The following is a 24,143-nucleotide window of genomic DNA, read 5'->3' on the forward strand; positions in this document are numbered from 1 at the left end:
CTAAGGCGAAATATAACAAATCGTGAGAAAAACATTGAAATCGGTTAAGTTTAAAGGGGTTGAAGGTCGTTTATCTGTCGTGTTCCGGGACAATGTGGGCGTTAGTTTTTAAGAACATGTATAAAAACTGAAACAATCGATGGCTAACCAAGTCAGTCAAGTTCAAGACGAACTAGAAACATGGTCAAGATTAGCTGTTCGGTGAGTGATGGCAGAATATTCCCATTTTTAAATATTTCCTAATGGATTTTATTTTCCTTTTTTATTAGCTGGTGGTGCTCCTGTCGCTCTGCGCCTGTTCTTATGCTCAGTATGCGTATCCACAGCAGCGTCCTTCGCCGGGAACTGGAGCTCAGCCCACTGGTGGACCGGTGGACAATCGAATCTTAGGAAATTTACTTGGAGGAGGTGGACTCCTTGGAGGAGGCGGCGGCGGAGGTGGCGGCCTTTTTGGCAACCTGCTGGGCGGACTTTTGGGCGGCAATCGCCCCCAGCCACAGCCCTATCCCGTACCAGTTCCCGCCTATGGTGGAGGATTCGGAGGTGGATATGGTGGTGGATTCCCAATCGGAGGTGGCGGCTACACGGGTGGACTTCCTGGTGGCTATCCTGGCGGCTTTGGTGGCGGCTACGGCAACCCCTACGGCGCATATTATGGATAAGCCCATAAGTTGTTAAACTCTCTCAAGTATTATTTGCAAATGTTTTCGAGATTAGATTATTTAAGTTGTTGACATTAACTATTAAATTAAATTAAATTCATGAACAAAAACCTGCCCGAACTGTTTTCATTTTTGATGACCCATTGGCACAAGGGGATGTAGCTCAGATGGTAGAGCGCTCGCTTAGCATGTGAGAGGTACGGGGATCGATGCCCCGCATCTCCAGTTGATAATTATTTTTTTTTCCACGAAAAAATACCACTCTTAACTTGTTCTTAATTAAAGTAGTTTTGCTTGTTTTGTTTATCTGCAAACATATTTTTGTTTTCGCAAATTATTTGAGCGTTTGCGTAGCGGGACAAATTTATATGTACAAATGGCTTCCCTGCGACCAAGCGGCTCAATGGTCTAGGGGTATGATTCTCGCTTTGGGTGCGAGAGGTCCCGGGTTCAAATCCCGGTTGAGCCCAGACTACCTTTTTTTATTTTTGTTATTTTAATGTACCTAATTTATTTTTTACTTTAAAAAAATTATAAATACAAAAATAAAAATTTAGTACAGTAAAAATTTTCAACTGGAGATGCGGGGCATCGATCCCCGTACCTCTCACATGCTAAGCGAGCGCTCTACCATCTGAGCTACATCCCCGATGCTTGGGCAAGTGTCAAATGCCCCACTTGTGAGTCATTGTGATATGAATGCTTCTCTTTTGGACATTTTAATTTACTGATTGCCAACATAACTTGTTTCTTGGCCAAGATATCTGGAATAGATAACAAGTGAGCAAAGCGGGTGTCTTTGGAACAAACTTGTGCACTTAATTTCCGTTTCCGGTCAGCGAAACTTGGCAACTAAGCAAAAACACCTGGAAAATGAGTCTGGTACAGCTCCATGTTGTTCGTTTTTGTTGTTCCAGCACAAAAACAAATAAACTTCAGGACAAATGCATATGAAGATGGAGAGAAATGGACTGAGATGGACAGGAGTCAACGCCTTAACATATGGAAAAGGAGACTCCGGTAGCCAGATCCCTTTACTATCTGCACTTTCACACTTCTGTTTATTCAACTGTCGCTTGTTTGTTTGCTTCTGCCACGCCCTTGGGCATGGGCGAAGCTCTATTATTATTTTCCCAAGTTATATAAAAATAATAACAGGAGCGGACACGGAGCTGACCAAGCCACTGGATGGCCATCCATTATGCTGCCGGGCATTTATTTGCCAAACAATTGAATCTCTCCCCCGGCTCCTTGGGCAGCTTGCAACCACTTCATCAGCCATCCTCGTCTGCAGCTATCTTATGGTTTATGATGGAATCAAAACAAATGCCGGAGCATCGTGGCTTCAGCTTCTGCTCGTCCGGAACCTCGAGCCCAAACTTTGGCTGGCGAGGATGATGATGAGTTTGTTTATGCAGATTGCTTGTGGAGTTTTTCCTTTGGCGTTAATGGATAAATGGACGTGTGAGTGTGTGCGTGGGTAACCCTTTTTGTGGATTTTTCAGGAAGCAGCGCCACTTTCGAAATCTAGTTGGTAATGTAAGCAAAATCATTTTAATTGCACAGCTGAATGGGTTCCTTTTAATTTTATTGATACGATGTAATGGGGAAATTGTAAATGGTATTTTCAATGAAATGTATAACATTGGTAACAACTACTATTTTATTGTTGTAATGAATTTATAATCTTTTTTTATATATATATTTAAATCATTCTTTACATATAGATTTTAGTTTACAATTTTAATATTGGTCAGAACATTGTACAATATTAACAATATAATACAAGGAAGGTTTGGTTGGAGAAGTCTCTGTTCTCGTATCTCTTTTTACTTCATTTTTTTTCGCACATATTTCAATTAAAATTGTATTGTTTTCTTTTACTTTGTCTGCACTGTTTACTTGGGCAAGCGTTTCCTCTGACTTCCCGTTTTTCCCGTTCATCCCAGTTGTGGTAACGGTATGGGAAATAGTCCTGGCCGTTGTCCAGGTCCTGATCCTGGTCCGGAGTAGCCGCCGGCACTGGCCGATGCCGTGCCCACTGTGGAAGGCGGCAAGGCTCCAGGAGGCGGCGGAGGCAAGGGCTTTGGTGGTCTAAGTGGCGATACACCATAACCATATCCATATCCCAGTGGACTTGCAGCTGAAGCGGAATTCTGATCGCTCTGGTAAATATAGACATTGCTGTTTCCCTGGGCCTGCTGCTGATTCAGTGGCATGGTGTAGAACCCTCCGGGAGTGTTATAGTAACCGGGTTGAGGTCCAATGGTCGCCGTATTGCAGCCGTATACGGGACAATTGTAATAACCAGTTATGGGATAGACGGGACCTGCAAACAGCGGATTCGGGCTATGATAGGCCATCCATCGATTGCGCCAGCGACGAAATAAATTGCCCAAAAAGAAGAACGATCGTCCGTCGATGGACTCTGGTCCTGAAAGATCCTCATCCAAATCGCCTTCGTCCTTCAAAGCTAAAGCTCGATCGCTGTTGGCCAGGATTAGCAGAAAAACAAACCGGAGCACTGACATTTTTCCAACTGCATCAATTGAAGACTCTGGTCGAACTACTTTGAATCCGATCTGCGATCCAGCTTTGGGAGCCGAATGAAGACAGGCTGCCTAATGGGCCTTGTAATAAGCATTCGAGTGCTGTAACTTCGCCAGAGCCAACAAACCATGAAAATTTATTAATATTATATGCTTTCAAGGCTGCCCTGGTTACCTACGTAAATCTGTTCAAGTTTAATGAGCAAAGTTGAATATTTCTAAGTGTATTACTAAAAGAAACATATAAACAGTTATCATATAACTTTTATTAAGTAAAATTAAGGTATCAAAATGCAACATCTCAGCCAATTGAAGGTAAATAAAAATAGTTTAATATTGAAATGTTTGTAGAAAGATTAAGACAATTTAAACATAAATCAAATACATGTATATTTAAATTATTTTGTTTAACTATATATTTAGGGCCAACAAAACCAAACCATATTAATCTGATTTAAATGCACTATTACTATCCGATGAGGCGTAGGCTGTGAAAAACGCAGCGCCGCTCTCATCGGGGATGTAGCTCAGATGGTAGAGCGCTCGCTTAGCATGTGAGAGGTACGGGGATCGATGCCCCGCATCTCCAACAAGATTAATTTTTTTTGTTAAAGATTCATATAACTAAATGTAAAGGGCTTCTTCAATTTTTTTGTATTACCATATTCTTTTTATTTTTTTATTGTTTAATAAAATTTAACTTTCAAATTAGTTTTACCTTCAGTTTAACAACTGCAATATGTACAAGAAGTTAAACCGCAATGCCTCATGATTCATTAAAAGGCTTATACCATTCGTAAAAACTCTAGAATTTTTGCCCAACCCGCACGTGCCAGCAATTTTTCATTATTAAACGTAAAGAAAAACTTGAAGTTTTCGACTTTCGCTGCTTGATTTTATTTTGCCACATTACCTGCTTTTGTGAGGGCAACAAAAACGTTTTTGAGTTATGCGTTCTGCGTGCCAGGTGTACTAACAGTCTAAGGAATCGCAGGTTATGTGACACTGTTACACCCTGTAATACATTGCTGTCAAAGAATTTTCCAAACCAGGAAAAAGCAAAAACTTTTGTGTCAACTCCGCATACCCAGCGATTACCTGCAGGCCTGTGAATAAAGTGCGCAAAAAACAGGTGACAACAATCAGTAAGAGATGAAAAGGGGAGGTGCCCGTCCGTGTCTGGAAAAACAAAAACAAGAACCCATCAGGGCTGTGAAAATTCACGCGCCCGTGAAAATTTCGCACGTTTTTATGGACCATGAACTTCATACACCCCAACCAGCAACCCCTTCCAAAATTTGAGTAATGGCCACATAGATTAGCTGGCGACCATTTGATTTCAACAACCCAAAATTCATTTAATTAAAAAATTGCGCAAAGTCAACAGAAAAACTACAAACGAAATTAGAGCCAGAGTAACTTTCCATAAACTTTGTTGCCATCGAAACAATAAAAACCGCAATCCTCGGCCGGACTTTGCCTTTGTTATCGAAGCTCGAAGCGGACAATGGAGTGTCCTTTTTTACGACAAAGCCAAATCCGGCGGAACCACATAAATTATGTTAATGCCTAAGCTATGTACACGCCCACAGTGTGCGACTCCGGCCGGACTGTCCGTCCGTGGTAATCAGAAAAATACACAGCACACATCGGGTGGACGAGGGACATTTGCTTAGTGGTTTTGTGCGATAGTTTCTGGGCTGTCCATTGAGAAAATTGCTGACAATTGCTAAAAACCGCCGGGTGGTGACGATGAGGTCTGGATCAGCTTTTTTTTGGGGGTGGGCGTTCGAGCATTGCAAATGATATATGTTTGAACACATGTTGGGGGCAGGAATTGAGCTTATTCAAGTCTGGGCAAATATTGGGGGGATATTTGTCGAGATTGCCAAACTTTGAGATCATCAAAGGGGGCCATCCAACCAACTTTTGTATTCGATAAGTGAAATTCAACGGCAGACCAACACATATTAATTCTCGGGAGGAAATTAGAAGAGGACATTGCTGTATCCGATTAACAAACAAAAAGGACGCTAGAAATTAAATTTATAAAAATAATATGGCATTGTTCAGCTTGTCAGAAGTTTGTTTTTGCTGCATTGTGACATAATTATATGCCCCGGAGTTATCGCTGGGCTTGAGTGCGTTTGGGTATAAAAAAGCAAGATAAGCCAGAGGCGAGTGCATGTAAATAAATTGAAACAAATAAGCTGCTGGCTGCCGGCTAATTGCAGGCGGTCGGTCCCCTTTATTTCCAAAAGCGAGTGAAATTGAAAAGCCGTTCGTTCCATTTGCAAGGCAAATATGGGCAGCCCCGGATCTCCGGACTTTTTTTTTTCACCTTGCGGTGGACAACATCGCAACATGCTGTCGAACATTTCCGCCGGTCTGTTTCCGTTATGCAAGGCTGCTGCAAGGACAACAACAGGTGGATGTCGGGGAGGATGTGCAGCGGGTGGCGAATCCGTGGCCACTGTTTACGCAAGCCAAACTTTTTGCCAGCTGTCATCGGGGCAGACGTACAAAAGAAAAACGAGAGTTTTTCCTTTATACCGATTCCAACAAGTCGCAGGCTCAAAAAGTGACAGCTGCAACGCAATGCACTGGATGTGTATGAAAAAAAAAAAAAAAAAAACTACCTCTCACACATTTTTGTGCTCAAAGGCCCCGGCGAGATTCGAACTCACGATCTCCTGTTTACTAGACAGGCGCTTTAACCAACTAAGCCACTTCAGTGGTAAGAATTTTTTAATTCCTAAGGGTCACCAAAATAATAAACTAGTGAAAGGCCAAATATTGATTTTATAATTTAGAACTTAATTAAAAAAGAACATTTATAAAAAAAAATATAACACACATTTTTCTTGTGTAGGCCCCGGCGAGATTCGAACTCACGATCTCCTGTTTACTAGACAGGCGCTTTAACCAACTAAGCCACGGCGCCATATGATTTTGGGCAGACAAATGTGTGATAATTGCTTGGCCCAATTTAAATTTAAAGTGTTATAATGTCATTATATCTACATGCCCAGTAGAACATAAAATTAACCTTTAAATAATATCTGCATGCTTTAATAGAACTTCCTAAAATAGTACAGGAGCCAATTTCGAAATGTATATTATACCTTTTTCTTTTAAATTATTTGCCTTTGAAAGCCTTACATTGGAAAGAACTAGAAAAATATATATAAATCTAAATTAGGTTTGTTCACCTCTTGATGCTCATTTTGTTTTCAAGGGTAATGTAAGATACAAAAATCAAAGAAATATACATAAGTGTTTGGTAACCTGTGGTCTAATAAAGCGCGATATCAAAAAAGATAAAAAAGATATCAAAAAGAAAATGTATTTGGGAGTCCCAACGGATTTCACAATGGGGAAATACAAATGCATATAGCTGTGTCTCATGGGCTGATTAATAGATGGAGAAGAGAAAATTTTAGGGAATGTACCAAAAACGCGTGCGGTTCTTTTGTGACAAAACGCTTCAGAGTATAAAAGCGACCAGCGGGCATTTGCAATCATTCAAAACACATTTCACTCTCCAAGTATAAAGTCAAAGAAATCAAATAATTAATTAAAATGGATTGTCAGGCAACAGGAAACCCAAAGACCGGAGAGGCAACCGCCCGTTGTGGAGTGATGGTGGGTGACGATCTGGTCAATGCTCGGGCCGGAGTATTCGCCTCCACTTCAGGCACTGGTGGACCCGTCACCAAGGGAGTTTATGGAGCGGTGAACGCGTAAGTCAACTCTTTCTTTAGATGGTGAAATGAACCAACTGGAGAACTATATTATTTTTCGCTATCGAATATCAATTAATAAACCGGTTTCTTTTCATCTTACAGCAATGGACATGGCCTCTCATTGCAGCATGGTCACATCGAGGGCATGGGCAGCACCACCACCGCCGCAGCTCAGGCCAGTCTTCTTCAGAGCCAAAACACCTCGCTCAACGCCACCGCCTTCCACAGCCACAACCGATCTTACGATCAGTTTGGGGGAGGACTCAATCTGCAGACGACAGCGGGTCACCAGGCGGCTGTGGGGGTCACCCGGGTGCCGCAGTTCGACATGACCACCGTCCAGGGTTCTGGGAGGGCCAACCTGTACTCCTCACCCAGTGGCAACCTCAACCTCAATGCCACCGGCAGTGCCAATCACCACTTAAGCGGACCGAGGCGTGGCAAGACCGATTTCGGCACTGGACTGAACCTGCGATATGATTTCTAATTCAGAATCATAAAAGACTATAAGTATCAATATATGCCTAATGGAAATTGTCAATAAAATAAAAGATATCTAAAAATAACATTTTTTGTTAAAGAAATTTTCTATACAAAAAGACAATGGGACGATTTCATCTAAGCCAAAAATACTAATTTTAAATGAACCAGGTGTATAGATACATAGAAAACTTTTTAAATTGTTTTTAAAGTATAACCATTAAAGGGTAATGCTAATTTCGAACTTTAATAATTTGTATACCATTGGTAAGCAAGATTAGCTAATGGGCGCCATTATATATTTGCATTTAAAATTGCAAGACATTATTTTATTCAAAATAAAAATTACATTTCACATTTATTTATTTAGGAAATAAAACATTTTATTTCTGCTCTCAAATAAAATCGATTTCCAGTTCCAGCTTCCATTGGTAGCAAGCAATATAATTCAACCGCTCAATATGCGCATCGATTTCGCATAATTCATCAAGCGAAATTCGCACAATAACCAAACCATTCAGGAGAAATCCTTTTGAGTTGAAAAACCCATCCACAGACGAACGTATCCATGAGAAACCAATTTTTGACTAGTCAGCTTTCCAGTTTTTTTTCCCCTCAAATGTGTGCAGGCAGCGCAACCGTTAAGTGCCATAAAAATAATTCAAAATAAATTGCTTTACATAAAAATTTGGTTTCGGCAAAGACGCGCAACTGTTTTATAAGGTGTATAATTTGGTCATAATAATGCGCATCATGGCATCACCCATCGCGGGGTTGGTTATTAATTCTCGGTCGACGCGTCGCCGAGGCCGAGACATAAATAACGCTTTTTATGCGTGAATATACTCGTACTTTGCATTTTTCGCAGACACGGCGGAGTCCTAGTTAAGCCGTAAAAATTACACCAGCCACTCAAGGAGCTCTGACTTTGACTTTCTGGCAGTGGCAACCGCAAGTCATGTCAGCTGGCCTAATCCCCAGGTAGATATCCGCCTTGATTGGCCGCAATGAAAGATGCCAAGTCAATATCTTTGATACACCCTTGGGCGTCTTGGGACGGTTTGGTGAGTTGGTGAGTGGGATAAACGCTGACTTGTAATGTCGTGTAATTAGGGTCATAATCGGCTTGCCATTTGAGGCCTTATCTCGCGGCCCAAAACGACTTTGTTATGCAAATGCCCAAGAAACCCGAGAATATCCTGCGCTTTACACATTACTCAAAGTTAAAGAAATTATACTGTCCAAACTTGGAGTCAGCTTTAAATCAGATGTATTTTTGTATTCCCAGTTGCTTTTTGTAATGCTTTAATATCATTTTTCCATATAAGCTGCACATTTTAAAATAATGTTGATGTCAACTAAAAATTATTTAAATTAGGTTAAAGCTTATGAAAATGTATTAAAGGGTAAATATTTCTTGGAATGGCTTTGTATTTTAGAAAAACTAATGCTAGTATAATAGTCTTTATTATTCCAACACTGCTTTAGAAAAAGTACCCTTTTTTCCACTCACCTTTTGCAGCACTGGAAAATCAATAAAGGGTCGTCGTTGACAACCGTTTCCTGGCAGCCAAAAATCCGGACTAATAAACATTATTTATCTACCAACTGTATTACTATCTGCAGTTTGCATATTTCGACAAACTACATTTATTCAAATGGATTTTACGTACTGTGAGTTCCCCAGCACCGTTTCCATTGACACCTTCAAGGCCTATTTCAATCCTACCGATGTCAAGTTGCCCAAAGTCGGCGGTAAATCATTGGACACCATCCAGATCCCCAGCGATGTCCTGGAGGGCCAGGCAAATCAAGCGAAAAGTCTGCGACATCTTGTGCTTGATGCCATCGTTGAGAATTGGAGTGGTGAGCATACGGCTATAAATTGGCTAAACAGAGTAACAAAATAATTGAATCTAGTTTGTAACCAACGAAAATTTACTGATAAAAAAAGGGAATATTTTCAAATTTACAAGATATTTAAAGTAAAGAAACCTCTTAATATTGCAATAAATAATTCATGACTTTTAATTTGTGTGAAATATTTAATATTTAACAGTATAATTTATATATTTTTGTTCAACCCTTTCTTTGCTATTTATTTCCACCCAACAAAACTATAGTCTATAGCTATTACGAACTTGAAAATAAGCAGACATTGCTCATCCGCAGAGTTGCCGCTGTACCGTCAGCTGGGGCGGCGCGAGGACCGCAACTACCTCCTTAGCCACCTGGACACGCAGCTGCCGCTGCAGCTGCTCAGCACCCACATCCGCGAGGACTTCTTCTGGCAGCGCTGCTACAGCCAGCGCTGGAGGAGCGCCCCACTTCAGGCGCGGGGCAGGGAGCGGCCCTGGATCAACATCTACATGGAGCGACATGTGCAGGAGTTTATTGAAAGCATGCCGACGGCCGACTACGAGCAGGAGGGCAACGTGCAGGTCGTCCTGGACATCTGTGCGGCGTACATAAATCAGTTGGATATAAGTTTTCTTCAGCCCGCCCCGCCCACAACCGATGCGAATGGTGAGTAAGGGGGAAATGAAATTGGGAATACCCAGGGATTTCTTTAAAACTGATTTTACAAAGCACCTTGGCATTGCTCTTTCTTATTTATTAAAAATGTAGTTGAAAGGGTATATATATCACGGAATTTATAAAGAAAATTATGTTTAACATTTTCAAACTGAAATGTGTTATTGAATGAAAAGTGTTTTAATATAACATATTTTCAAGGGTACATTTCCGTCGTACTTACTAAAAGTTTTTACCACCCATCTGCAGATCACATTCCGCTTGATTACCTGCTGAGCAATCTGCCGGATTTACGCCAACTGCGACTGAGTTACAGCACCAAGACGGCCGGCTGCAATTACCAAATGGGCTGCAACCAACTAACTGTCAGGGACATTTTGCATTTGAGCAAGGGACTCAGCCAGTGCCACGAGTTGCGGAAGTTCTGGTGAGGACTGACTTCTCCAGATGGCCTCCTGCAATCCGTCTCCTGCAACTCATTTGCTTTTCAGTCTGCACAACACGAAGCTGATGCCGTATCAGCTGCGATTCCTGGCCCACAGTCTGGACAAAGGATGTCACCACCTGACCGAGATGTCCTTGCTGCACTGTGCGGTGGGTGATGCGGGAATCCGCTGTTTCTTGGAGACCTGCAGCAGGGAGTCCTTCGGCACACTCACCGTCCTCGATTTGACAAATAACAAGATCAGTTAGTGAAATTAGTTTTTCTATATTCTTTCTTGAGATGAAATTTATCTCATGTAATATTTTTTTTGAAGCTGAAGAAGGTGCCTATATCCTTAGCCGTACCTTAAGACATGTCCCACTCAATCAGTTGGTGCTGCGCTTAAATCCCATCCAAAGTGACGGAGCGGCCGCGATTTTCAACACCCTTCAGGTTATGCCCATCAAGGAACTGGACCTGGGAACTTGTGGTATTTCGGAGACCATTACAAAGCTGTTTATGATGCTAATTTGCCAGCATACCACCCTGTTGGACATCGATTTATCAAACAACTCCCTTGGAGAGGTGAGCTCTCTCAAATTTCTCTCGCTTTTAATCAAATTTATTGCAGGACTTTGGCAAACACCTAATGAAGATCATTAGCTGCAATAAAGTTCTCGAAAAGTTGGACCTTCGAAATACAGGTCTGTCGTTGGACATGCGTAGGAAATTCCAAGAATTCTTAATCAAAAATGTGGAACGAAAAAAACATGAGGCCTTGAAGCAAAAGCAACGCGATAAGTTTAAGGCCATGATGCAGCTATAAATATATTTAAAATATATTTATAGATAACTTATTCATACTGAAGAGCAAGAGGAAAATATATGAAAGAAGGCTACACATTTTCAAAACAAGAACCAAACTACTGACTATTTTACAAATTGTTGTATGTTTATTCTGCAAAAAGGTTCATAAATATAAAAAAAAAATATGAACTGTTTCCGCCCGGGATTGAACCGGGGGCCTTCCGCGTGTTAGGCGGATGTGATAACCACTACACCACGGAAACTCCGATGGACCTCGTGTCCTAATAAGAGAATTTAAGCTATAGTATTTAAAAAATATCAATGTTCGTAGATAAACCAAAACGATAAAAAGCATATAAATATATTAGGAAATCTTTAAGTCCAAAAATAAAATAGAAAAGTATTCATATATATACGTGCCTATGTGTTCCTTTCTCCTCCTTTCCTTTCCAAGGTATTGCAACAACTTAAGCAGCAAGCCGTGAAGCAACCTCGAAGCTTTCAAGCCAACTTTCATTAACCCTCGACCTTGTTGACTTAAGTCAACAAAAACAATGCTAACCCCATCAAGATTGCCGAGAACCCAACTCCCTAACCTGATCGTCCCATCCTAATGGCCTGGCCCAACAACAACAACAGCCAACTAAGTGGAAACACTTGAAAATGAGTTGGGAAAAAAAGGTAAAAAGTTGTTGAAAAAATAAATAAAAAGAAATTTCAGTTTGTTGCTATTTTAGTGGGTGTTTTTGTTGTTTAGCTTGCTCTTATTTTTGTAGGGCTAGTTCGTTGTTGTTTGTCTTTGCTGCTCTTCTTGGCACGCAAAGTGTAAAAATTGTTTGTGCTTTTGTTAATGGCATTTTAAGTGCGGTTGGGTTAAGGACACGGTGGTACGGAAAGGGTTTAAGGGTGGTCCAAAAGTATTTGCCATTAATTGGATTAATTTCCATAAGCTTTCAGGTCAAAGGTGACAGCCTTCTTTTTAATGACCCTTTACAAAAATGAAGCAAATTCTTGCCATTCCTTAAAAACCCTATTTTATTAACCACATATCCGAAAGGATTTTCTTTAACACATCTAGACATTTCCCATCCATCTGCAGCTTCTTTTTTTATGTTCGGGGTTGCTTATATTGTTTTTGCTATTTTTCAATTAAAATCAAATTGTATTTTTGTCTGGTGCAACTTTTCACTCATTTTGTGCTTATTCTTTTTCTCATTTTGTTTATTTAGGACCTTGTTTTGTTTATCTGCGCAAGTAAAAAACAACACTGAAGAAGAATACAGACTCTGCGGCAGGGTACACATCACTCCATCTATCATACACACATATATGATAATTGCGTTTTAAAGTTAGATATGTGGACAAAGTTTTTTGGCTAAAATGTCCAGGCTACGACCCTCGCCTGTTGTTTCGCCAGCATATTTAGCAGCTCATAAATCTTCAATGGATTCAGACTTGTGATTTATAACGAGCCAAAAACTTGAACCAGCAAAACAATAAAAAAATATCCAAAGAAAGGAAAGTGCCAAAAATGTGGGTAATGGGAAAAACTGTATAAGCTTTAAAGTAGAAAAATATTACGAAAAACATCTGGTCAAAAAAGATATATGAATGAGGGAGGAGGATTGGTTTGTCACCTCTTAAACATGAATTAGGGAGGATGATTGGTTTGTCACCTCTGAAACAATTGTACCATAATTTAATTTTTATTAAATTTTGTATAAAGAATTAGTTTGTCTTCATTTGTTTTGATGCTTTAAAAAACCCTGAAGCTCTTATAAAAAAATGAAAATATTTTCCCTAAATCCTCAAAATATACAAATACATTTTTTCTCTTCCCTTTCTAATCCTTTTAATTTCACCCTGCCACCATCAATTAGTTTTGCGCCTAATTGTCATATTTTTCTTCTCGGTTTTGGCCCTTTGTCCAGTTAATTGCATTTGGTGTGGGCGTCGGGAGTGGCTATTTGTACCATAGCATGCCCTGAAAACTTTAGACAGTTATCATCATTATTTATGATATTCCTTTCCATTTTTTCGTCTATTTTTCTTCTTTCGGCCCCAAGCAAGGCAAGGGGTTAAATGTGCCAAATGGGCATGCAAAACTTTTCAAATTAAATTAAAAGCATACCGAAAGCGCCGGAGACAAAACAAAATTTGATGAGTCAGCTGCCGTGCTACGAAAAATAATTGGAGCCAACTGCAGTGTTTAAAAGTCAATAAATCAGAGATCTGCTGATGAGGGTAAGTTTAAGTACAGCCTTTCTTTCAGTTCTAATTAAATAACAATAAAATGGGAAGCTAAGGAAATAAAAAAAAATCCTGTTGGAGATGCGGGGCATCGATCCCCGTACCTCTCACATGCTAAGCGAGCGCTCTACCATCTGAGCTACATCCCCTTATTGAATTTGGGCGTTTTCGAGGCGCTTAAAAGAAATAAGAGAGGGTTGGATATATTTGCAGTGCTTAACCTTTGATGTGCAACCGAAATCATTTAAAGAAGGTCAATTTATATACTTATATCGTTAGTCTGATAATGGATTAAATATTTGTTATTGGCTAAAATTTAAAAAAAATCGTGGATGTACTGCATGGTAATCACAGGTCGATTACAAAAGGAATTTTTACTTAGTTATATACAAAAGTATATATAAGCTATATTGTAATTATGTGAATACTTAAGAAAATAAATTAATGAAACAGAATACAGTACGGCATTAATGTTGTTCAAAATCATATTATTATCAATTCCATTTTATTTCTTAAATCAAATAAATTCAAAGTAATAAATTAAGTATACTGCAAAAAACTAAAATGCTTTGATAGGTTTTTTGATATTAAGTTTTAGCTTTCACAAAATACTCGAATGGGTTAATTTTTGTTGACTTAAATTATGCATGCCTGCAGCACGCGTGAAAGAAACGTTTGAAACCGGTTGACCTCAATTTAAAGGCCATGAATACACGTATTATGGATGCATGCCGAAAATGTGTCTTTTGATAGTCTGAAGGTGTTGTGAATTTAATAATGTTTTTTAAGTTAAAAAATCCAAAAACTTAGGCTCTTATCGTAGGCGGCTCAATGGTCTAGGGGTATGATTCTCGCTTTGGGTGCGAGAGGTCCCGGGTTCAAATCCCGGTTGAGCCCGTATCTCAACTTTTTGCTCCTTTCCCTTCCCAAGGAAAGGCTAAGGAGGGAGGGCAAATATGGGCAGAGATATAGGGAGGGTAAGAGTAAACAATAATCATTTTATACATGCTGTGACAATGTGACTTTATTGCCAATACAATAGATAAAAATTCAATTCAGGATTGTTTGGACCCCATCCGCCGTCTGAGCCTGACGTTTTTATGATTATTTCACTCCTTTATATGTGTTTTCTGTTTGGTTTACTGGATGACAAATTTGCATATCCCTCGAGTCGGGTGTGTTTGTTGTCCCCGCATATGACAGCCCTGGGAATTGCCCGATACCAAGTCACAATCTCAATGCCAATCGCATGATGTGCGAATTGCCACAAGGACTCTCGTTCTGCTCGTTGTTCCTGCCATTCTCCAAACAATAAAGAATAATCTCCTCCGGCCCCGGAGTTTTGTAGCAGAAGTTTGCCTAAGCATTGGAATGTGCCACGTTTTATTGCTTGTAATTTGCATGCAAGTTGGCATTGAGCAAGTTTCTTCTTTTATCGCCGACTTTAAGACGCTCAAATGGAGCATGTGGCTATGGATGAATTGCTACAAGGAGTTAAGGAACACTAAGTGCAAAGTTCGATCGGTTCGCATGACTCAATGTTTACTGGCAACTAGAACTCTTATCTAATATATGATATGCGCAACAAGATTAAGGTTCTTTATTAAAACATGAAATACAGTTCCTTACTTTAATCGGTTCTTTGAGTATCCCCTCTCAAGAGGTACCCTTACATCCCAAGCCCCCAAAGAGTCCATTTCCTTTAACCCTGACTTGCTGTCACTGCGTATTAATCAGCAAACCTTTTCGCCTTAACAATATTTGCCAATCAATTGCCACAAACACAAATTGTCCATTTTCCTGTGGCCCGTCGCCTGTCGCCGGAGCGGAAGGAATTTTAAAATTCAAATATAAAATAAAATGCCCAATTGAAAGCGGTTACAATGAGTTCGGCTCCCGTTGACAGTGGCAGTCAGTCATCGTCCGCAATTTCCACGATTTCACACCCACAACGGACCCAAGATGATGGTAGCAGATGGCCAGGGACTGGGTGCGGATTTTTGTATATCGGAAGACCGCAGCAAATAATATTGAAAATCCGTAGACAATTGTGTACACACCGAGGGAGACAAAATGCCGGAATGCCGGTCGAAACCCGCACTTGAGGTCGCTGGCTAAATGGGCAAATGAAAATGAAAATGAAAATGAAAATCAACTGAATTGGAATGAAGAGAGGTTCGGTTTTATTTCGCCTGGGTCTTTATTAAAAAACTTTCATCCCAACCCCGCGTCTAAAAATGCCAATTAAATGCAAGAATCTGTCCAGCTTTGCTTTCGGATTTTCCCATGAAATCCTAGACGTAAAATACCACCCAACCACCCAACCGTAGGTCACTCATTAGCACAAATCATTGCTGAAGCATGCTGGCGCATATATCATGGCCTAAAAAAAAAGTGGCCGAAAATATATGCAGGCCTCACAAATTATGAGCATTACCATCAGGAATCGGGATTCGGTAGTCAGGGCGCCAGCAACCGTAATCCACTGTGGAAATGTACAAATGATTTGCCAGCAAATTGCAACAGCTTTGGTCCTCGGCCTGGTCATTCCTGCTAAGTGGACAAATCTACCACAAATACGAAAATCACCCTCATTATGGCCAAGAGCGTAAAATTCCTTTTTTTTCATATCTTTTTTTTGTGTGTGTGTTTTGTTATCGCAATGTCGACAAGACCACTGGCCATGTAAAGAGACAACAGTGGACTCCAGTGGACTCGGCCACTCCTCCCAGCGACCAAACAAAAAGGCGACAATGTTCACGAGTCGACTCTGGACCGCTGTCAGCGGGACGACTGACACTAAAGTGGTTTAGGGCGATAAGATGCCCGTGGCTAGCTGACTCTTCCCATCTCATATCCCCTTTGCCACTCAATCCCCATTTCTCTGGCTGTCTGCAGGACTTTGCGTTTGGGGGTTAGCCGTGGATCTGGACAAGGATTCCACTACGCTTTTCCATATGACACGTTGGGAGAGAACAAACGGGGAGGTTGCGGCCAAAATGGAAGCAATGTGCTAATAGAAAGGTGTTGGAATAGACGAATTTGAATTTTCCGATTTGCATCTCAAAGATACATTTTTTTACAAGTGTCGTGCTTAAAAGTATACCTTTTAATTAATCTTAAATACTATCTTAAATAGTCTGTTAGTGACTTTACATTCTTGTTAAGAGGGCTTTTATATTTCTTGAGTTTTTAAATTATCCATTTAAATTAAATTTATGTTATTTTTGTAAATTTCTTAATAGCCAAAAACATAATCTTTTGTTTTGAGAGAAGTTTATTTTTTGTAAGACAATGGGTCTTAAATTCTCTTTTTGATTTGCAATAAACCACACGTGTTTTTCAAGAACAAATACTTGAAAACACCAAAAGCTCATCTCGATAAACTTCTCACACGCATTTCCAATCCACAACTCCGAAATGTTTTCCCACTTAATGACAACTGTAAATTACTTATCGGGAAAACTGCTTGAGCAAGCAGAAATCAATCGATTGCCCTTAGTAGCTATCCTAAAATCCAATTGCTAGACCGGCTCAAGCCACTTCCTCTGCATCCCACCCCCCCGAAATTCGAATAGAAATTATATGCAACGCATTGTGGCCAGGACTCTTCGTTCTTTGCGTTTTTCCATTTCTTACAACTAAGTAGACACAACAACACGAGGTGGACAAGTGGGTGGGGTTCTTAAGGACTCGGTTTTGGATTCGAATTCGTATTCGGATTTGCTCTTTACTGCTCCTCCTGGACTTTTCTGTTTTTTTTTTTGCTTTACTCGGGTAGTTTCTGCGGCTAAATGGTTTGAGCGATAAATAATGTCCGTTTGTACTTTTAAACGACTTCCTTTCATTTGTTTTTTTTTTTTTGCTCTCTCCTTCGGAGACGCCGACTACTGTTGTTCAAATTGTTTCAACGCCAATACATAATAGCTGCCACGCCCCCCGCCCATCGACCAGGCAGAATGGGCAGGAAAACAAGCCGTCAAAGATAGCAATCTTCGATTTTACTTCGGTTTTTCCTTTTCGGTTTCTTTTTTTTTACAGGGGTTTCATTTACTACTTGTTGTTGCTATTGTGGTTGTTCGATTGATGTTGGTCTGGATAAGGCCGAATAAAACGAAAATAAGACAGGATTCGCCGTATACTGATGCCTACACTGGGAAATCATTTATATTTTCAATTTAAAAAAATTATATTTTGTTCTTGGAATATACATACATCCACAAAAATTACATTAGATATTAGGTGTAGAATGTATGCTATATTCTTACTTTTTAGGTAATGGTAGACTTAATAATTTACATTGTGAATTTAATTTTGTAGGTATATAAACTAAATAACTATAAAGATATTATTTTCATCTAAGCACTTATATATCTTATGTTTTATTAAATTAAATTAGTTTTTCTTTGATTGCATTTTCGATCTCTGTACTGTGTGCACCTCTATTGGATTTTTGTTGTTGCGCCATATAAATCGTTTTATTTCCAAAGCGGTATTATTGAGGATTGGATGACGCCTGTAGGAAGTGATTGTTGTAGACCCTGTTGTTGCTATTGCTGTTATGTCGCGCTTGAGGTTCCAGCGAAGATAAATGGCTCACTTAGCCATCCGCACTGTGGAACAACAAAAACAGCACCAACAAAAAAAAATAAAACGCAGGAAAAAGGAACGTCATCATCATCGTGATAGGTGTGTGCGGTTTAACGCTTCAGGATTGTGTGAAAGGCAAAGGAACGTGCCTGGGTATAGAAGGACTTGACAGTTGACTCGGGGGAGCCTAAGACTGACAAATAAAGGTGACTTTATCGGGGGTTTTTCATTGCTGCTGTTGATGGTTAGAAGGAAAAAGTGATGGCGAAGGATTAGCTAGCAAAAGTTGGAGAGAATGAAGGTTTCAAAATTAAGCAGTGTTAGCTGAAGCTGAAGTGGTTTGGATATAAGTTAAGGAAAGCTACTATAATTCAGTTTGAGAATGATGAACAAAATTCATTTCTTTATAATATTTGTTAATTAATCCAATCCAATTAATTCAAATTTGTTATTCATTAATTTCTATGCCATTGAAATATAAGTTCTCCCACTAGAAGAAAGTTCTACTCCCCAAATTTCATATCTCATATATTTTCCATCTATAACTCAATTAAAACGAGCAAAAGCCAGCCTGGGAAATGGATCTCCTTGCCATCTCAGAACTAAAAACATAGCTCATCCTTCGCCTAGTCAACATTGTGCATACACAGACGCATAAATCAAACAATAAGTACTCTTTATTATTATTATTTGCACTTTTTGCATATACGAGCACACGGTATTTGCTTAAGCAGCTCCGGCCACAGCCACCAACAAAAATATAATGGAGTATACTTCAACTTGGCTTATTGAATAAGTCAGCAGTGAGCAGTCGACAGACGCCACCTCGGGAAAACTTCAATAACAACACTCCCCAACACTCCAAAACTTTCGAGCGACGCCCCGTCGTTTCAAAAATGCCACGCCCCCTCGTACAGAGCTAGACATCCATCCTCCCCAGTGGAAATCTCCAACCGAAACAACATAATTTGCATAAAATTGACGTTAAAGGTTACCAACAGCCGCAACAGCAACAGCAGCAACAAACATTTACTTAGGCATCTCCCTGAATTCTTTGCTTTTTTCCATGCTATTTTTTTTTTTTTTGGTGCCCAGAGTGCTCATATTAATAACCTTAAATCAATTCCATTATGCAGGGACCCAGGAAAAACACGCGTTAAATTAATTTTGCCTTTATTTGCCACGAAAGTATGCGAAAAGTGCAGAAAAAGGGTTGAACAAATTTCCCACAAATTACATGCGTGTAAAAACGCGCGCGTGTTTTTCCTCGCCCTCTTTTAAATCGTTTTTTTTTACCAAGTCTGCGTTAGTCACTCATAAACGCATTAATTTGGGGATGTTACTAGACTTATTCTTGGTAGGGGAACTGAATTTGATCTATATGCAGTACACAACTCGATTTCAATTATAATTATATCTTCAGTCAGCTCTCCTTGAGCATTTAAACTAATTAATTAGCAAATTTGCAGGCGTTAAAATGTTCGCCGACAGAAAAAGAAAACACACATAAATCTTGTCGCACACCAGGACATCAACCCACACACATGCCACAGAGAAATGCCCACGGGGCGTATGTTTCTGTGCATGTCGAAGGGAAGCAGATTGCTCATACGCCGAGTGGGCTGGCCCGACATTTCCGTTGTTGCGAGCCAATTTTAGAGAGGAAGACGCCAGCTAATGAGAACGAGATGCGGGGCAGACAGAAAATTTACGAACTCTAAATTTGGACTAAAAAGAGTTTCATGGGTGGAAAAATTTGGGATAAATATAATATCATTAGGCTGAGAAGTTTTAAAAAATATATTTAGTTGCAAGTAAAATTCTTGTTAAATTTTGTTTAAACAAGCCCATTAAATGATTTCATTCCACACACTATAAGTCCACCAAAAACATTTACAGCCCAAAAGCAATTACTTTTAGCCGCCTAAGCATTTCTGCAACACAAATAAATAATTATATTCTGATATATCTAATTTATTTGGCTAACATCTGACCTAAAGCAAAACCGAAACAAATCCCAAACCCGCAGCTAATTTCATCTGAAGTCAAGCGTGTAAAAGCGATTACCAAAACGGACTTTTTTGCTGGTCAAAACAGCTTTCTGTCCAACAACAAAGCGATAAGCGGGTATAAAAATAAAGGACAAAATAATAAACTCGCTGACCACGGACCAAAAGTGTTTCTGCTTGCTCAAGAGTGAAAGGCAATGCGATGATAACGCGCTGATAGGGCACAAAAAGGGTCCATCCGCTGGATACAGACACAGATACAGCAACAGAGCATAAACAGTTGCTGGGATCCCCGGGGTCCCATTGCAGCCAATTAGGGGCGTCCAGGATCCTTCAGCCCCATGCAAATGTCTGGTCCTTGTGCGTGAACAGATTATTAAATTAGCGTAAATGTTATTGGCCTCCTTGGGAATCGGATCGCTGACACTTCGAACCCGGCAAACGCACTCATGACGCTTTGTGGAAATTTTCAATTTCCTGTCAACTGCTGGTGAAGTGACACCGAAAGGCGATAGAAACCCAAAAGCCTGCCCCGAGACATGATAAAACGCAAATCCTTTACATGATTTAGGCATTCTGGCCTCAACCTTGCCAGTTGTCAGCCATAAAAATAAAAAGCTCGTACATTTTATTTGTATACCAACCATATGAAAAACACTTTTATAGAATTTAGGTACAGTAAAAGGGATAGGCAACTCCCTTAAAGCCAGAGGCTATCAAATGGCTCACAACTTTGCGCAAAGCCGCTTAAATGTTATAGTTACTTGGACCGCAGTTTCTCCATTTTTCTCATCTTTTCTCTAATATTTTGGCCGGACAAAGGTGCTCAAGGGGATTGTGAGTGAGTTGCAAGTGCTGGGAACAGCGTGTGACGGTGTTGATAGCAACTGTTATTTAAATACATATTCATTTTTATTGTTTTGCCAAAAGGGTAATTCGAAAGGGTTTTAAATTGTCAAAAAAGTATGGGAAAGAAGGTAAAACTAACATAATGAGAAAATTAAATGGTTAGAAGATGTAGTTATAGTTATTGCCGTTAAAAGGTATATAGGATTACTAACAATTACATGAAAATATCCAATAAAACTGTACAGCTAAGTGTCATTAATTTTTTTAATTTTGTACACGATTTTACTCCATATGTTTACATTAAATTATTTATTTAAAGCTAGGAGGGCTCTCATTGTTGGCTAGATATTTAATAATATAAATAAACTTTTAGGTACGTACAAGGCTTTTTCCTAATTAAATTTTTGTAAAAATTTAAAAAAAAAACATTAAGACTTTCAACTAAAATGTGTAAAGTGTGTAAAAGTTTTAACTTAATGAAAGAAAACATAACCAGTTTTTTTTACTTTTGAGCTTCTTATGTACTAAACAAAGTCCCTAACCATTTATCATTTAAAAATTCCCTTCCAGACACAACAATTAAAATTAATGTCTCACTATTTACACAACAGCTGCGATGCATTTGATATTTTTCTCGGACAGCCCATTACCCTCACACTTCACCGCTCTATTCGTCATCCTACTGGTCAACTCTCGTTTTTGGCTACTCCAAAAAAAAAGGTAAGCCCCCGTTTTCCTAGCCAAAATGCAAATTTTGGTAAACAGAAACCTTTTGTTAGTCACTCGCGACAGCTTCCACCGTTTCGGTATGACATATGAGTCGAATATGTTGCAAATTCAATATTTGCCAACAATTTTGCAATGTTTCTTCTTGTTTTTCGTATATTTTTTTCGACTTTACCTTTTGTTTTTTTGATCTTGTCCCAAAACGACAGTTGTAGCTAGCAAACAAAAGCAGCAGCAACTCTGCCGCAGCCCTGAACAAAATGTATTAAACAAATAAAAGTTAAAAGCATTTGATAGACCAACGAGTTAAAGAAGTTTGTATACTCTTCATAATTTATTTAAAAACAATTTTTGACTCTCTTTTAAAAATACTATTACATTTATTTTAAAAGCAACATCAATAACTAGACAGTAAATAATATTTGTTTATTAAAATTAGTAATATATATATTTCAAGCTAGTACCCTCTTAACACGCAATTATAATTATTTAATACAATTCATCTTGTTAATCAATGTTTTACAAACATTGGGGCAAAAAAAAATAAAAAAGAAAAAAATTATATTTATATTTTCGTAATGCTTTCTTTACTGCCCAATATTTTGTAAGCAAATGTGTTGCCAAATATTTTGGGCCCTCCTCATATTAACCCACTGATGGCCGGCGGGCAACTGCTGAAACTGACCGTCCGGGATGTCTGTTTGCCTTTACCCCGCCCACCGCCTACCGCCCACCGCCCACCCAACGTCCTTCGGTTTGCTCCTGTTAACGTGTGCTTTGTTTAACGAATCGTGCAAATGCGGGTGGAATCGGAATCGCATCTCGGAATGGTTTCGTTTTGGGGATTGTTAAGGGACCTGTAACTGCAGGCCTGGAAAATGATGAGCAGTTTATTTTGCACACTTTTTTTTGTGAAAAGCTGCTGTTGTTTGGGCATTTATTTGATTATGCCGAGTATTTTATTTTTCAATCAAAGCGCGGCGCCGCACATTAAATTTTGATTGTTTTTCGGCTATGAAAATCACAGCAAAAAGTTTCCCCCGCAACAACAAGTTATTTTGATGGCTTCATAATGGCCGAAACACCCCTAAGAAATTCCCTTGATGCCGTTGAAACTGCGGAGCATAAAAACCTCGACCGAGGCAAATCGCTTCAGGCATTTGCCCAAAATGATGATAATTAGCCGGCAAAACCGAAAAACCAGCCAGCAAAAAGTAAAAGTCAAATCAAAAACTAAACAAAAGTGCCGAGGAAATTACCGCAGCTCAAGGAGGGGAGGTGGAAAATCGGGGTGGGGTGTCAGTGGGTGTCAGTCATGTCCCAATGTGAAAATTAACTTGTAAGGGTGGCAGCGAAGCAAACACCTCCGAATTCGAGTCCCGCGAGGATAACGATTTACAATCAGGAGCCAGCAGCGAAGGCGCCAAGCGTCAAAATAAAAACTTTTGCATTTCATGCTCGACTTTCTGGCTCGCGAAGATTTCCTCGAGTGCGATTAAATTGTTTTAATGGTTTTTGTTTCTTGGCAATACTAAAAGGGGAAGGGAAGTTAAGGTGGTGAGCCGCTTAAAGTTTTTGCTTTTTAATGGTACACATTTTGTGGCTGTTTGCGGGGAAGGGAAACTAATTGTGGCAGGAACAACAAAATCGCTTAGAAAAGTCGTCCTGTTAAAATGTATTTTATTGGAAGAGGGAAAATAAGTAAAGTAACAATGTTAGAAGAAATAAGTTTATACAGATTTGACCACAAAATAATTTAAAGAAATCTATTAATAAGTAAAACAACTTATTTATATATTAAATTGAGCCTTTTTTTGGTTATAAGTTTACATTGAAATTGTTTTAAAAATTACAAATTATGCAAAATGTTTCTATAAATTTAAAATCTAAATTCTGTCAAGTTATTCGGCTTTGTGAAATTATATCTTCAGTGCAACCTAATTCCCTCACAAAAATTTGTATTTTAATTCGTGTTATTTAAACTGGCAGGCAATCTCTGCCAGTGCCAAGTTCATTAAAAGCAGCCAGAATTCTTTCACCCTTTATGAAGTCGTCTTCAGTGACCAGACTGACCATTCACATGCACGACTCTCCTCAATCTTTCCACCCTTGTGAGCAGGACAGCCAGCGCAGCAGGACATTCGGAGGAAACAGCCCTGGCACTTGCCTCTTAATTAAAGTTAAGCCCCAAAGAAAATGCCAGTCAGTGTTGGCAACGCACAACAGAAATTAACAATTATGAATTTAACAAGAAATTATAATGCAAACGGGGCCAAATTAGATTTTTATTGTTTAGAGCGGCATTATGCAAATGTGGCTGAGACAAAGGCAATTAACATTAACCGCAAAAAATGCCAAAGACTGACTAAATAATTAATGTTCGAGGGCAATCGTGCGTATGAGTAATCTACTCAGTCACTTCTTGTCCTCGAAAATCCCCATCATCATCATCGTTATTAGCATCGTCTTGGTCTTGTGGTTAGCCTGACTTGGGGTTTTGTCAACCTTTTCGAGCA

At 39.4% G+C, this 24,143-nt stretch overlaps 4 protein-coding genes and 9 non-coding genes across 13 annotated transcripts; 7 read left to right on the forward strand and 6 right to left on the reverse strand.

The window, feature by feature from the left end:
- The first annotated feature begins 63 nt into the window (after positions 1–63).
- On the forward strand, positions 64–766 carry LOC128266822 (acanthoscurrin-1). The gene is made up of 2 exons (XM_053003624.1): positions 64–201; positions 270–766. The coding sequence occupies exons 1-2, from the start codon at positions 181–183 to the stop codon at positions 660–662; spliced, it is 414 nt and encodes a 137-aa protein (XP_052859584.1). The 5' UTR covers positions 64–180; the 3' UTR covers positions 663–766.
- A 48-nt stretch (positions 767–814) lies between these two features.
- On the forward strand, positions 815–887 carry Trnaa-agc (transfer RNA alanine (anticodon AGC)). Its single transcript has one exon. It is a non-coding gene; the product is annotated as a tRNA-Ala (tRNA).
- Positions 888–1,059: 172 nt separating this feature from the next.
- On the forward strand, positions 1,060–1,131 carry Trnap-ugg (transfer RNA proline (anticodon UGG)). The gene has a single exon. It is a non-coding gene; the product is annotated as a tRNA-Pro (tRNA).
- A 107-nt stretch (positions 1,132–1,238) lies between these two features.
- Trnaa-agc (transfer RNA alanine (anticodon AGC)) lies at positions 1,239–1,311 on the reverse strand. Its single transcript has one exon. It is a non-coding gene; the product is annotated as a tRNA-Ala (tRNA).
- Positions 1,312–2,336: 1,025 nt separating this feature from the next.
- LOC128266818 (uncharacterized) lies at positions 2,337–3,254 on the reverse strand. Its single transcript, XM_053003619.1, has one exon. The coding sequence runs from the start codon at positions 3,191–3,193 to the stop codon at positions 2,603–2,605; it is 591 nt and encodes a 196-aa protein (XP_052859579.1). The 5' UTR covers positions 3,194–3,254; the 3' UTR covers positions 2,337–2,602.
- Positions 3,255–3,727: 473 nt separating this feature from the next.
- Trnaa-agc (transfer RNA alanine (anticodon AGC)) lies at positions 3,728–3,800 on the forward strand. Its single transcript has one exon. It is a non-coding gene; the product is annotated as a tRNA-Ala (tRNA).
- A 2,073-nt stretch (positions 3,801–5,873) lies between these two features.
- Positions 5,874–5,944, reverse strand: Trnat-agu (transfer RNA threonine (anticodon AGU)). Its single transcript has one exon. It is a non-coding gene; the product is annotated as a tRNA-Thr (tRNA).
- A 137-nt stretch (positions 5,945–6,081) lies between these two features.
- Trnat-agu (transfer RNA threonine (anticodon AGU)) lies at positions 6,082–6,155 on the reverse strand. The gene has a single exon. It is a non-coding gene; the product is annotated as a tRNA-Thr (tRNA).
- A 573-nt stretch (positions 6,156–6,728) lies between these two features.
- On the forward strand, positions 6,729–7,523 carry LOC128266819 (attacin-A). Its single transcript, XM_053003620.1, has 2 exons — positions 6,729–6,954; positions 7,060–7,523. The coding sequence occupies exons 1-2, from the start codon at positions 6,794–6,796 to the stop codon at positions 7,442–7,444; spliced, it is 546 nt and encodes a 181-aa protein (XP_052859580.1). The 5' UTR covers positions 6,729–6,793; the 3' UTR covers positions 7,445–7,523.
- Positions 7,524–9,048: 1,525 nt separating this feature from the next.
- LOC128266813 (uncharacterized) lies at positions 9,049–11,269 on the forward strand. The gene is made up of 6 exons (XM_053003613.1): positions 9,049–9,303; positions 9,610–9,963; positions 10,222–10,399; positions 10,464–10,660; positions 10,731–10,981; positions 11,028–11,269. The coding sequence occupies exons 1-6, from the start codon at positions 9,096–9,098 to the stop codon at positions 11,220–11,222; spliced, it is 1,383 nt and encodes a 460-aa protein (XP_052859573.1). The 5' UTR covers positions 9,049–9,095; the 3' UTR covers positions 11,223–11,269.
- Positions 11,270–11,393: 124 nt separating this feature from the next.
- On the reverse strand, positions 11,394–11,466 carry Trnav-aac (transfer RNA valine (anticodon AAC)). The gene has a single exon. It is a non-coding gene; the product is annotated as a tRNA-Val (tRNA).
- Positions 11,467–13,529: 2,063 nt separating this feature from the next.
- Positions 13,530–13,602, reverse strand: Trnaa-agc (transfer RNA alanine (anticodon AGC)). Its single transcript has one exon. It is a non-coding gene; the product is annotated as a tRNA-Ala (tRNA).
- A 676-nt stretch (positions 13,603–14,278) lies between these two features.
- On the forward strand, positions 14,279–14,350 carry Trnap-ugg (transfer RNA proline (anticodon UGG)). The gene has a single exon. It is a non-coding gene; the product is annotated as a tRNA-Pro (tRNA).
- Positions 14,351–24,143: the final 9,793 nt, after the last annotated feature.

The sequence above is a fragment of the Drosophila gunungcola genome, chromosome 3R (assembly GCF_025200985.1).
Source record: "Drosophila gunungcola strain Sukarami chromosome 3R, Dgunungcola_SK_2, whole genome shotgun sequence".
Lineage (NCBI taxonomy): Eukaryota > Metazoa > Arthropoda > Insecta > Diptera > Drosophilidae > Drosophila > Drosophila gunungcola.